This window comes from Populus alba, chromosome 6 (assembly GCF_005239225.2).
Source record: "Populus alba chromosome 6, ASM523922v2, whole genome shotgun sequence".
NCBI classification, from domain to species: Eukaryota; Viridiplantae; Streptophyta; class Magnoliopsida; order Malpighiales; family Salicaceae; genus Populus; species Populus alba.
The window spans coordinates 1,214,077-1,228,336 of NC_133289.1; the positions used below are offsets into that span (position 1 = coordinate 1,214,077).

Consider the following 14,260-nt stretch of genomic DNA (forward strand, 5'->3'; position numbering starts at 1 on the left):
CTTACACCATTAGTGTACCCTTTTCACCTTGACATAATTAACTTAACTAAACATAATGAAAGAGAGAAACATAAATAAACAAGATAAGAACATAAATGAGAAAGAAGTTAACTAAGTAAAAGAAAGGAAATGAAGTGCATAAACTTGATATTAATGAAAGCAAGACATAAGCAATACAAAGAGAGAAAAGCAAGAGCATGATCTTGATCTGGAAACCAAGATGCCTCAATACATGGTAAGTGCCTCCTTTTATAGGCCAAAATTTGGAACTATTGATTTGTTGACTAATTGATGAGTGGGTGGCCACATCTTGACTAGATAACAATCCTTATCTTCTTGTCTGATCAAGACGTCATTGCTAACATCATAATTTGCCCAGAATCCTCAAGAATGTTCTAGGAAATTGTCTCAGCTTTCCAACAAAAAAAAGATGAGGTCATTTGGACTTCTAGAACTCAAGATATGGGCTGAACACTAAATAGTGTTTGGGCTGCAGGACAGCTTCGGACTTCTTCGTTGTTCCTTCAATTTGGACTTCAAAACGACCTTTTCAAATCTTGGGCTCCTCATGAAAGTTGTAGGCTTTTGTCTTACCTTTCCATCCATATAAAGTGGACCTAAATCCGAAATCTAGAGCTCCAGATATGATCCAATTACCGAGCAATGTTCCGGTTTGGACTGCACCGACATCTCTTTTCTAAGTTTGGCCATCTCTTTGTCCTTTAACTTTCAATGCTTAAACTCATCAATCAATCCTTTTATTTATGTGATAGTCCTGCATTTAAAATGAGCATTTACCATAAATTAAGGTATCTTATAATATCAAACTTGTTATTATAAAACATGCTTTAGTTAAGGAGTTATTGATACTTCAAGTGCAAAATGATGATATAAAACCTTGATAAACATGCACTTTTAAGTATTAATCACATCCCCCAACCAGCTTATTACTAGTCCCTAGTAATCTAAAGCGTTAAAATAGAGAAACAATTTGCAAGTTCCACAAAGCAAGACATTCATCATTCAACTTCCATTAATCTATCCAGATAAACAAACTCTCATTAAATTTATATTCCTGCTTCATACTTCGTAAACAAGATATTAATAAACCTTCTTTTTGTGTGCTCAATGTAAACATAGATGATGGGGCTTTTGTTGGAAGAAAACAATATTATGTTCAAATGTTTAAGGTGAACTTCCTTGGGTTGGGATTATTTTTTTTTCTTTTTATTTATATACACATACAACTTAAAACACAATGTATCTTTAACCCATGTAACGAGTTTTAGGCTAATGACTCCCAGACCAGTTGGTCTTAGGGCATTAGGTGTTGAGACACCCCTACGAGCTTAACAACTCGGGTTGCAGATACTAATACGTAGATAGTGCAATGTTTGATTCCCTTAAGCTTTTCTCCTTAACCCATGTAACAAGCTTTGGGCCAATAGCTCCCAAGTCAGTTGACTTTAGGGTATTAGGTGTTAAAACACCCCTTCGGGCTTAATTGCTTAGGTTAGGGAGGCTACGAAACCAAACTTATCCACGTTTTATTATCATCAATACTATCTTTTTCTTTTTCTTTTCTTTTTTTTTTTTCTTTTTTCTTCTTTTTTTTTTCTTTTTTTTTGCAAATTATATACTATCCTTTACCCTTAGTTGTTACCTTCAACAAAAGAACATAATTACTGTAATAATCCAATGTGCAACCCACAATCATATGTTAAAGTGTGTGTGTGAAAATGAAGGTTTAATAATACTTGTTAAATGAGTATATGAGCAGAATCAAGTGATAACAATGTGAGAGTTTGTAAACCTGAATATTTCAAGAAGTATTATGATAGACCTTGGTAATGAAACTTACTAAGATGCGTCTCTAGAGTCAATAAAATTGATTCCATACTCTGCCATCCTAATAACAATTTTGTCAAATGGTTTTAATAATAGCAAAAACAGTTAGCAAGTTAGTATTTTTTTTTTTAAAACTACTACCCTCTCCCCCCAACCAAAACGAGACATTGTCCTCAATGTTCGAAGGTAGAAAGATAGAGTATAGAAGACATCACCTGAAACAGCGAACAATGACAAACCTGAAACACACTTAAACAAACATAAGAAGTAACAAAACAAAATAATATGCTATTAATAAAAACCAAAAGACACAAGGTTTCACAGATGAAGGCTCAAATCTAATCTAAGCTTTTTACGGCTTTCCTTAGTTGACCAATCTAGACGACTCATGCAGGGATCAATGACAGGGATGAAAGATTGTAGTTGGTCAATCAATTGTTCAGCAGTAGCAGCAGAGATTATGATTCGTCGTGCCGAAGATGTTAGAAATTCTTGTTCCACAGCTTGATCAAGGAAAGACAGCAACTTATCATAAAAACCATTAACATTTAACAAACCTATGGGTTTATGGTGAATGTGCAGTTGGGCCCAAGATGAAATATGAAAGATCTCTTCCAATGTGCCCAGACCACCTGGTAAGGCAATGAAGGCATCAGCATGGTTAAACATGGTATTCAGTCTGTCAGACATTGTTGGGACCTGTAGTTCCTCTCCAATTGTTTTTCCAATGATGTCCCTAGTTGCTAAAGCTTTGGGGACAACCCCTAAAACTTGACTGCCTCCTAAAAATGCAGCCATTGACACACCTCCCATTAACCCAAGGCTGCCTCCCCCATACACTAAATGAATCTTTCTCTCAGCTAGTACCCGACCAAGATGATTTGCTGATTCTAAAAACTCTTTTTCTTTCCCAGAACTGGATCCACCGAAAACACAAATATTTTTTATGTGATGACTTGAGGAACCTGCCATTTCTACACACTTCTATATTTGATGAATGTATGGGATGAGTAGAAATGAAGGGAAGGAAGAGAAGAATTTATAGATGAAAATTGAAAATGCAATCATACCACCTATATGTAGGCCAGTTGTAGTCTCACAAACTCTCTCTCTCTCTCTCTCTTTATTAATTATTTATTTTGAAAAAGCATGTGTATGTACAGGTAGTTGTGATTGTGGCTCACATCTTCCCTTGGTTTTACGTCCAAGAACGGCTTAAACGCCCTCTATGGGTCGGGGATAGGCTTCCCATCCAGTTTTCTTAAAAACTGGCAAACAGGGTCTTTTTTAGTCAGATTCCCAAGACTAAGTCGATCATGTTCTTTATGGAATTGTGGCCATAAATCATGAATTACACGATGCACATCTCCACTAGGATGCGTCTCAAGGGTCAACAAAAGATTATCTAAAGACCCCTTACTCAGGCCATCCTTAATGAATTGTATCTTATCTTCACGGTTTACAAATACCATTCCTAAAGAACGACATGTCGCATTACAAGTCCATCTGGCACATCTGTGACAGACTTTCAGTCGTTTTGCACGACGTTTCTTTGCAAAAGTGCTTTTACCTGTTCCAGGCATGTGTGAAATGAAAGAATTGGAGGACTCACCTGATAATCGGACCTTTGCTTCAATTAGCCAGCGAATATCTTCAGGAATTCCATGATTCATTAACAACCGTAACCTTTCACACCTAGCACGGTAAATTTTTGTAATCGCATTCTGAGGCAGAGCGGGAAAATACCTTTTCAACTTTTCAAGAGTGGTGTCCATTTTCAAAAGAGAATTAGAGAAGCGATTCAAAGAAGGAAGAAAGAGCTAAGAATTATACAAACATATACAGATATCAGTTATTTGGGAAACTGAAAAAACCGACTTAAGTCACGGAGTACCGTTATCCGCCATTTGACCGGGGTGAAAGAGAGACTAGCAAAACAACAAAACACAAAACAATGTGAGAAAAAGAATCAATCTTTATATACAGGATCACTCAATTCAATAGAGTCATTTTCAACCGAAAAATTATCAAAATAAACTTTCAAACGATGCCCATTTACCTTGAAAACATTGCCATTCTTTGGATTCTCAATATCACAGGCCCCATATGGATACACATGTTTCACAATAAAAGGACCGCTCCATCTTGTTCTTAGTTTTCCAGGAAATAAATGGAGTCGAGAATTATAAAGCAAGACTTTTTGACCAACATTGAATGTTTTTCTCAGTATTTTCTTGTCATGAAACTCTTTAATTCTTGCTTTATGAATTCTTGAATTGTCATATGCATCATTTCTAATTTCCTCAAGCTCATTTATTTGCAATTTTCGCAGTTGACTAGCATCATCAAGGCTTAAATTGAAAGCTTTAATAGCCCAATAAGCTTTATGTTCAATTTCCACAGGCAAGTGACAAGGTTTTCCATAGACTAGTCTATAAGGTGACATACCTAATGATGTTTTATAAGCAGTTCGATAAGCCCAAAGTGCATCATTAAGTCTTAAAGACCAGTCTTTCCTATTAGGGTTCACTGTTTTCTCCAAGATCTGTTTGATCTCCCTATTAGCAAGCTCTACTTGTCCACTTGTCTGAGGGTGATAAGGGGTGGCAACTTTATGTGTGATTCCATATTTCTTCATTAAAGACTCAAATGGCTTGTTGCAAAAGTGTGTTCCACCGTCACTTATCATGGCGCGAGGGATTCCAAATCGACTTAAAATGTTTTCTTTCAAAAACTGTATCACTATTTTGTGATCATTGGTTCGACTTGGAATTGCCTCTATCCATTTTGAAACATAATCTACTGCGACCAATATGTACAAGAAACCAAATGATGGAGGAAATGGACCCATGAAATCTATACCCCAACAATCAAAGATCTCAATGACAAGAATAGGGTTTAAAGGCATCATGTGACGTTTCGAAATAGATCCCAACTTTTGACAATTTTCACAAATCTTACAGAATGCATGTGAGTCTTTGAACATGGTGGGCCAATAGAATCCACTTTGTAAGATTTTTGCAGTTGTCTTTCTTGATGAGAAATGACCCCCACATGCCTCAGAATGACAAAATTTAATGACACTACTTACCTCATTGTCAGGAATGCATCTTCGAAATATTTGATCAGGACAATATTTGAATAAATAAGGGTCATCCCAATAAAAGTTCTTTACTTCGTTCAAGAACTTTCTTTTGTCTTGGGTACTCCAATGAGCTGGCAATTGTCCTGAAACAAGAAAATTAACAATATTAGCAAACCAAGGCATCGTAGAGACAGAAAATAAAGATTCATCAGGAAAGTAGTCATCGATTGGTGTAATGTCAGATCTCGAATCGGTTGTCAATCTTAACAAATGATCTGCGACAACATTTTCGGTGCCTTTCTTGTCTTTGATTGTGATATCAAATTCTTGAAGTAACAAAATCCACCGCACCAATCTAGCCTTAGAATCTTTCTTAGAGAGAAGATATTTCAATGCTGCATGATCACTAAAAACAATAACAGGTGAGCCAACAAGATAAGATCTGAACTTGTCACATGCAAATACTACTGCAAGTAATTCTTTTTCAGTGGTAGTGTAATTCATTTGAGCACTATTTAAAGTTTTACTTGCATAGTAAATCACATAAGGTTTCTTATCTTTCCTTTGTCCCAAGACAGCACCCACGGCATAATCACTAGCGTCACACATTATTTCAAAAGGTAATGACCAATCAGGAGGTTGAATGACAGGAGCAGAAGTTAGCAAGTTTTTAAGTTTAACAAAGGCTTCCTCACAATGTTCAGTCCATTCAAAAATATTATCCTTTGTTAGAAGGTTACTCAAGGGCTTAGATATTACACTAAAATCTTTGATGAACCTTCTGTAAAAACCAGCATGTCCTAAGAATGATCTAACATCTTTAACAGATTTTGGTGTTGGTAAGTTGGCAATTAACTCAATTTTAGATTTGTCAACCTCAATTCCTTTCGATGAAACAATGTGACCAAGTACGATGCCGTTTGTTACCATAAAGTGACATTTTTCCCAATTCAGTACAAGATTCTTCTCTTCACACCTGCTCAAAACCTTTTCTAAGTTAGTCAAACAATCATCAAATGAATCACCAAAAACAGAAAAATTATCCATAAAAATTTCAAGAAAACGTTCAACCATATCACTGAATATGCTAAGCATGCATCTTTGAAACGTGGCTGGTGCATTACATAATCCAAAAGGCATCCTTCGATATGCAAAAGTACCAAATGGACATGTGAAAGTAGTCTTCTCTTGATCTTCCAATGCAATTTCAATTTGATTGTAACCTGAATAACCATCTAGGAAACAATAAAATTCATGACCTGCAACTCTTTGATCACTTGAAGGTATGGGCTCAATTGATCGTGGTGGCAATTCTTCAATTTGTGGTCTCCAATTGCATGCCTTTGATTCCTGAAAGTAGATCATTTGCAAATCATCAGATTCATCAATCTCAGTTTCACTGGAAGTGGTTTGAAATTGATCATGAACTAATTTTTCAATAAAGTCCACTTCCTGTAAATCATTATCATCTTCAGGTTGCTTGTAAATGTTGAAAATATTCATCTCCAATGTCATGTTTCCAAATGATAGCTTCATCAGTCCATTCCTACAATTAATCAATGCATTAGAAGTGGCAAGAAATGGACGTCCTAAAATGACAGGAATTGAATTACATGCTTCAACAGGTTGCGTGTCCAAGACAACAAAATCCACAGGATAAATGAATTTATCAACTTGTACCAACACATCTTCAACTATTCCTCTAGGCACTTTTACAGATCTATCAGCAAGTAAAAGAGTTATAGAGGTTGGTTTTAACTCACCTAGATTGAGACTTTGAAAGACTGAATATGGAAGTAAATTCACACTAGCTCCAAGATCAAGTAAGGCTCTTTCAATTTTGTGTTCTCCAATAAAGCAAGAAATTGTAGGACAACCAGGGTCTTTATATTTCAAAGCATTATTGTTTTGAAGAATGGCACTTACTTGTTCGGCTAAAAAGGCTTTCTTTTTCACATTCAGTTTTCTCTTCACAGTGCACAGATCTTTCAAAAATTTAGCATAGGAAGGAATCTGTTTAATAGCATCCAACAAAGGTATATTGATCCTTACCTGTTTGAAAATTTCAAAGATTTCAGAGTTGTGACTAACTTTCCTTTGTTTAGTCATGGCATGAGGAAATGGAAGTGCTGGCGGGGAATCAGCCTTTTCTTTGCAATGTTCAGGTTCAACCCCTTCCTTACCCTCAGAGATAGACTCATCATCTTTCTCACAAGGTTCAAGAATGGGTTTTTCAATAACCTTACCACTACGAAGAGTGATGACTGATTTGACTTGATCCATGTGTTGGCTTCCAGAACTACTTGCATTTGCATTGTATTGCCCCTTTGGATTTTGTTGTGGTTGAGAAGGAAACTTACCTTTCTCTTGGAAACTGAGAGCAGATGTTAATTTTGCAAGAGCATCTTTAAAATCAGTCATGCTTTGAGCAAGTTGAGTGTTGATTGTCTCCTGCTTTTCAATGAATGCATGCAATGATTCCTCAAAATTTCTTCTAGGAGGTGGAGCATAAGGAGGTGCATATCCATAAGAATTTTGGAAATTATGGTGTGCTTGAAACGGTGGTTGTGAAGTTTGTGTATTATTGTTGTCACTCTTCCAACTAAAATTTGGGTGATTTCTCCAACCAGGGTTATATGTTTGTGAGTATGGGTTATGGTTGGGTCTTTGGAAACTGTTTAAAGCATGGGCTTGTTCATGGAGGCATTCCTTGAAAGAAGGCAAAGTTGGACAATCATTGGTTGCATGCTCATTTGTTTCACAGATTTGACACACAATGTCTTGAACAGATTTTAATTGACCACTCTTTTTTAATTCTAGTGCCTCGACTTTTCTAGCTAAAGATGCAAACTTGGCTTGGAGGTCATGATCTTCCCTAAGGTTGTGCATACCCCCACTAGATGTATGAGGTTGAGTTTTACTTGGTGCCTCATAAGTACCTGTGGTGTCCCAATTTTGAGCATTTTCAGCTAGCAAGTCTAGATACTCCATTGCTTCATTAGGGTCTTTATCTTCAAAAGTTCCATTGCACATCAATTCAACCATTTGCCTATCTCTAGGTGTTAAACCCTCATAAAAATGTGAAACCAATCTCCATGTTTCAAAACCATGATGTGGGCAAGTATTAAGCAAATCTCGATACCTATCCCAACATTGGTAAAATGTTTCTCCTGGTTTTTGAGTGAAAGTGATGATTTGTCTTTTAAAAGAGTTTGTTCTGTGAGATGGAAAAAACTTCTTTAAAAATTGTTGTTGCATATCATCCCAAGCACGAATGGATCCTGGTCTCAAATTTTGTAGCCATGTTTTAGCTTTATCTTTTAATGAAAAAGGAAAAAGCTTTAATCGAATGGTGTTCATGCTACAATTTGAGTCATTATAGGTATTACAGACCTCCTCAAATTCCCTTAAATGCAAGTATGGATTTTCTAAGTCTAAGCCATGAAAAGATGGTAAAAGTTGAATAATGCCTGGCTTAAAATTAAAATGAGATGCATCAGGAGGGAAAACTATGCATGAGGGTGCACTTGTTCTTGTGGGATTCATGTGGTCTCTAAGTGTTCTCATACGGTTATTCTCATTATTCTCATTATGAAGTGATTGATTATCTTCTTCGGCCATATTTTCTGAAAATGATGAGGATACCCTACAAAGTCTACCACTTAATGTACGTGACCAAACTCTCATGCACGTGTAAGAAAAGAATAAAAGCAAGAAAAGAAAATAGAAGAAAAAGAAACAAAACAAAACAAAGGAAACAAAAATAGATAAAATGAAAAGTGAAAAGAGAAAATAAATTAAATATTATAATTTATACAAGAATTTACCTCCCCGACAACGGCGCCAAAAACTTGACACGACCAAAAGCTTGATGTCTTTTCCCAAGTGCAGGAGTGTCGAAGTAATAAATAACCCGGCAAGACCGGGGTCGAACCACAGAGAGGTTAATTGTATAAATTATAAATAACAAGACAACAACAACAACAACAACAATAATAACAACAATAATAATTATTATTATACTTAGTACGTGGCGTTGTTATACCTGAGAATGATCTAAAGATCGGGTCACAGGTTTCCAGCCTATATACTGACTTTATGAAAAGATCAAAGATATATATTATATAATATAAACAGAATGTAAATAATAATAATAACAATGATAATAATAATAATAACAGAAGATGAAGAAATTAATGAGAACTTTGAGATAAAAGATTAACGTAAGGATTAAACAATGATAAAAACAAATGTCAAGGTTAGAGGATCCACTAATGGTACTTCAAACAAGTATAATATAAACTCTTATTACTCAATTGGAAACCACACATAAAGGAGGTTCCAATCAGATTATAAATTGTTAACATGATTACATTAATTATCTTATTCGAATAAAGCTAATACTTGTAAATGTTGGCAGACATTCATGATTATAACTTATGTTAACAACAAATCAAGTTCCTTTCATAGCTTAGGTGTCGGTTAAACCATACAGTATGGGCTATGAAAGTGCCAAGTATTTGTTGTACCAAGTGTTACACAACATAAATCTAGATTAACCATTTAACAAGCAAAGTATTAAAGTGAACAAGATAACAAATATAAAACATGTTAGTATCCAACGTTAAGGTCCATGTTAAGTTTATATTATACTTATTCTTACACCATTAGTGTACCCTTTTCACCTTGACATAATTAACTTAACTAAACATAATGAAAGAGAGAAACATAAATAAACAAGATAAGAACATAAATGAGAAAGAAGTTAACTAAGTAAAAGAAAGGAAATGAAGTGCATAAACTTGATATTAATGAAAGCAAGACATAAGCAATACAAAGAGAGAAAGCAAGAGCATGATCTTGATCTGGAAACCAAGATGCCTCAATACATGGTAAGTGCCTCCTTTTATAGGCCAAAATTTGGAACTATTGATTTGTTGACTAATTGATGAGTGGGTGGCCACATCTTGACTAGATAACAATCCTTATCTTCTTGTCTGATCAAGACGTCATTGCTAACATCATAATTTGCCCAGAATCCTCAAGAATGTTCTAGGAAATTGTCTCAGCTTTCCAACAAAAAAAAGATGAGGTCATTTGGACTTCTAGAACTCAAGATATGGGCTGAACACTAAATAGTGTTTGGGCTGCAGGACAGCTTCGGACTTCTTCGTTGTTCCTTCAATTTGGACTTCAAAACGACCTTTTCAAATCTTGGGCTCCTCATGAAAGTTGTAGGCTTTTGTCTTACCTTTCCATCCATATAAAGTGGACCTAAATCCGAAATCTAGAGCTCCAGATATGATCCAATTACCGAGCAATGTTCCGGTTTGGACTGCACCGACATCTCTTTTCTAAGTTTGGCCATCTCTTTGTCCTTTAACTTTCAATGCTTAAACTCATCAATCAATCCTTTTATTTATGTGATAGTCCTGCATTTAAAATGAGCATTTACCATAAATTAAGGTATCTTATAATATCAAACTTGTTATTATAAAACATGCTTTAGTTAAGGAGTTATTGATACTTCAAGTGCAAAATGATGATATAAAACCTTGATAAACATGCACTTTTAAGTATTAATCAGCTTCCCCCTTCGATCTCCATCCAGCCATTTCTCCCCTCTCGCCAGCCAAAGTTTTCGCGTCCCTTCAGCCCCAAAACAAACCGAAAAACTGGCCCCCGACCTTTAACCAAAGCCAACCAGCTAGCTCCCTCCTTCGATTGAGTTCCCCATCTCCCCGTCATCTGCCTCTTGCAGCCAAACCAACCTCCTCTACAGCCGGTTTTCACTGCTTCCTCATAACCAAGACAGCCCGGTCATCAACACAGACCCACCAGCAGCACCACTCTCCTTTCCCCACGGAGAACCAGCCACAACTCTTCTCCCCGCGGGTTTGATTTATTTTTCTCTTCTTTCCCATAGCTTCCAGCTCCGGCGCCTCCCAGGTCACGATCTCCTCCTCAGCCACGGCTGTTTCTCCTTCAGTTTCCTTCCACAGCAGCGACGACCGAACAGATCCAGCGCCGGGGCAGCACCGTCATCATCTCCTTCAACCGGTGGCAGACCCACGATCCCCTCTTCCATCGCAGCAACGCCCGGCGAGCCACCCAACACTCCGCTGTCTGAAGAACGAAGGAGCAGCCACCGGGAATAGAAGGATTTGATTGCAGATCTAAAAAAGGAAAAAACGAAACTGATCTAAAAAAAAAACAACAAAGTAAAACCGACTGCTCTGTGTGTTTTTCTTGTGTTTGCAGGTGACCGGACCCTCACCGCCGGCTGAAAATTGAAGAGGAGAAGAAGCCGCTCCAGGCGCCTCTGTTTTTTCTGGTTTCCAGCAGCGGCGCGTGAACCCACGCGCCGCCAGTGACGGTGGTGCGTGGATCCACGCGCCGGCACTGTTCATGCAGCCCCAGAAGTCCTTCCCTGCAATTCCTGGAGTGTTGGGGGACTATTTTGTAAATTTTAAGTTATTTAATGTAATTTTTATTTAGTTTTTGAATTTGTATTTTTGTAATATGTAAATGTGGAAAAGAAAAGAAAAACAAATAATAATAAAAAAAGTTGTGTGTGTGTGTTTTTTATATTTATTTATTATATTGTATTATAAAAAATAAAAAAAAACAAAAAAGGAATTAATTGTTTAATTTGAGCATGCACAAATTCTAAGGATGGATAAAATCATGTTGTATTTTCCATGAAAATGTAAGAACATGTTTCTACATATATTCTGGGAATTAATAACTGATGTATCGTAGCCTTAGAAGTGGGCTAAAATTCTATTTTAAAAATTACATCAAGCTCACGAAGTTTGAATGTGGTGTGCGCATTGTGTTTGTGAATTTTATGGTAAAATTGCAGGAATAAAGAAGGAATTAATATTTTGATTGGATCACGGTGTAGAAGTACAAACTTGTACGGAAGTTGTATTTTTAAAATCCGATGAAAAGACAATTTTTTAAACTTCTTTTAACCCATCAAGTCCACGGAGCAGCTTACCTCAGGTAGGGTGTGTTAGGGGTGCTAACACCTTCCCTAACCACAACCAGTCCCTTACCCGCGAGTCTCTGACCATGACCAGTCCACCAGGGTTTCCTAGTAACCTCAATTAAATACTAGGTGGCGACTCCTAACGAACCAATTCAAGCAATACAACAACGAGAGATATAAAATCGCCAGCCGGTGCCGCGTGCGCGCGGATTTTGACGTGCGACACCAAGTATTTGTTGTACCAAGTGTTATACAACATAAATCTAGATTAACCATTTAACAAGCAAAGTATTAAAAGTGAACAAGATAACAAATATAAAACATGTTAGTATCCAACGTTAAGGTCCATGTTAAATTTATATTATACTTATTCTTACACCATTAGTGTACCCTTTTCACCTTGACATAATTAACTTAACTAAACATAATGAAAGAAAGAAACATAAATAAACAAGATAAGAACATAAATGAGAAAGAAGTTAACTAAGTAAAAGAAAGAAAATGAAGTGCATAAACTTGATATTAATGAAAGCAAGACATAAGCAATACAAAGAGAGAAAGCAAGAGCATGATCTTGATCTGGAAACCAAGATGCCTCAATACATGGTAAGTGCCTTCTTTTATAGGCCAAAATTTGGAACTATTGATTTGTTGACTAATTGATGAGTGGGTGGCCACATCTTGACTTGATAACAATCCTTATCTTCTTGTCTGAACAAGACGTCATTGCTAACATCATAATTTGCCCAGAATCCTGAGGAATGTTCTAGGAAATTGTCTCAGCTTTCCAGCAAAAAAAAGATGAGGTCATTTGGACTTCTAGAACTCAAGATATGGGCTGAACACTAAATAGTGTCTGGGCTGCAGGACAGCTTCGGACTTCTTCGTTGTTCCTATATTTTGGACTTGAAAACGGCCTTCTCAGATCTTGGTGTCCAAATGAAAGTTGCAGGCCTATCTTTTACCTTTCCATCCATATAAAATGGACCTAAATCCGAGATCTAGAGCTCCAGATATGATCCAATTACCGAGCACTGTTCCGGTTTGGACTGCACCAACATCTCTTTTCTAAGTTTGGCCATCTCTTTGTCCTTTAACTTTCAATGCTTAAACTCATCAATCAATCCTTTTATTTATGTGATAGAAGTACTAATCAAGACGCATCCTAGTGGAGATGTGCATCGTGTAATTCATGATTTATGGCCACAATTCCATAAAGAACATGATCGACTTAGTCTTGGGAATCTGACTAAAAAAGACCCTGTTTGCCAGTTTTCAAGAAAACTGGATGGGAAGCCTATCCCCGACCCATAGAGGGCGTTTAAGCCGTTCTTGGACGTAAAACCAAGGGAAGATGTGAGCCACAATCACAACTACCTGTACATACATGCTTTGTCAAAATAAATAAATAAAGAGAGAGAGTGTGAGACGACAGCTGGCCTACATATAGGTGGTATGATTGCATTTTCACTTTTTCATCTATAAATTCTTCTCTTCCTTCCCTTCATTTCTACTCATCCCATATATTCATCAAATATAGAAGTGTGTAGAAATGGCAGGTTCCTCAAGTCATCATATAAGAAATATTTGTGTTTTCGGTGGATCCAGTTCTGGGAAAGAAAAAGAGTTTTTAGAATCAGCAAATCATCTTGGTCGGGTACTAGCTGAGAGAAAGATTCATTTAGTGTATGGGGGAGGCAGCCTTGGGTTAATGGGAGGTGTGTCAATGGCTGCATTTTTAGGAGGCAGTCAAGTTTTGGGGGTTGTCCCCAAAGCTTTAGCAACTGGGGACATCATTGGAAAAACAATTGGAGAGGAACTACAGGTCCCAATAATGTCTGACCGACTGAATACCATGTTTAACCATGCTGATGCCTTCATTGCCTTACCAGGTGGTCTGGGCACATTGGAAGAGATCTTTCATATTTCATCTTGGGCCCAACTGCACATTCACCATAAACCTATAGGTTTGTTAAATGTTAATGGTTTTTATGATAAGTTGCTGTCTTTCCTTGATCAAGCTGTGGAACAGGAATTTCTAACATCTTCGGCACGACAAATCATAATCTCTACTGCTACTGCTGAACAATTGATTGACCAACTACAATCTTTCATCCCTGTCATTGATCTCTGCATGAGTCGTCTAGATTGGTCAACTAAGGAAAGCCGTAAAGAGCTTAGATTAGATTTGAGCCTTCATCTGTGAAACCTTGTGTCTTTTGGTTTTATTAATAGCATATTATTTTGTTTTGTTACTTCTTATGTTTGTTTAAGTGTGTTTCAGGTTTGTCATTGTTCGCTGTTTCAGGTGATGTCTTTTATACTCTATCTTT

At 36.8% G+C, this 14,260-nt stretch overlaps 1 protein-coding gene and 1 pseudogene across 1 annotated transcript; both read right to left on the reverse strand.

Annotated features, from left to right (window-relative positions):
• The window catches only part of LOC118053116 (uncharacterized), a 62,003-nt pseudogene that overhangs the window by 33,747 nt on the left and 13,996 nt on the right, over positions 1–14,260 (reverse strand).
• On the reverse strand, positions 3,006–7,978 carry LOC140955692 (uncharacterized). The gene is made up of 6 exons (XM_073409801.1): positions 7,119–7,978; positions 6,629–6,962; positions 4,940–6,274; positions 3,908–4,435; positions 3,461–3,572; positions 3,006–3,322 (listed from the first exon to the last, which is right to left on the reverse strand). Exons 1-6 carry the CDS (start codon positions 7,976–7,978, stop codon positions 3,075–3,077), a joined length of 3,417 nt encoding a protein of 1,138 aa, XP_073265902.1. The 3' UTR covers positions 3,006–3,074.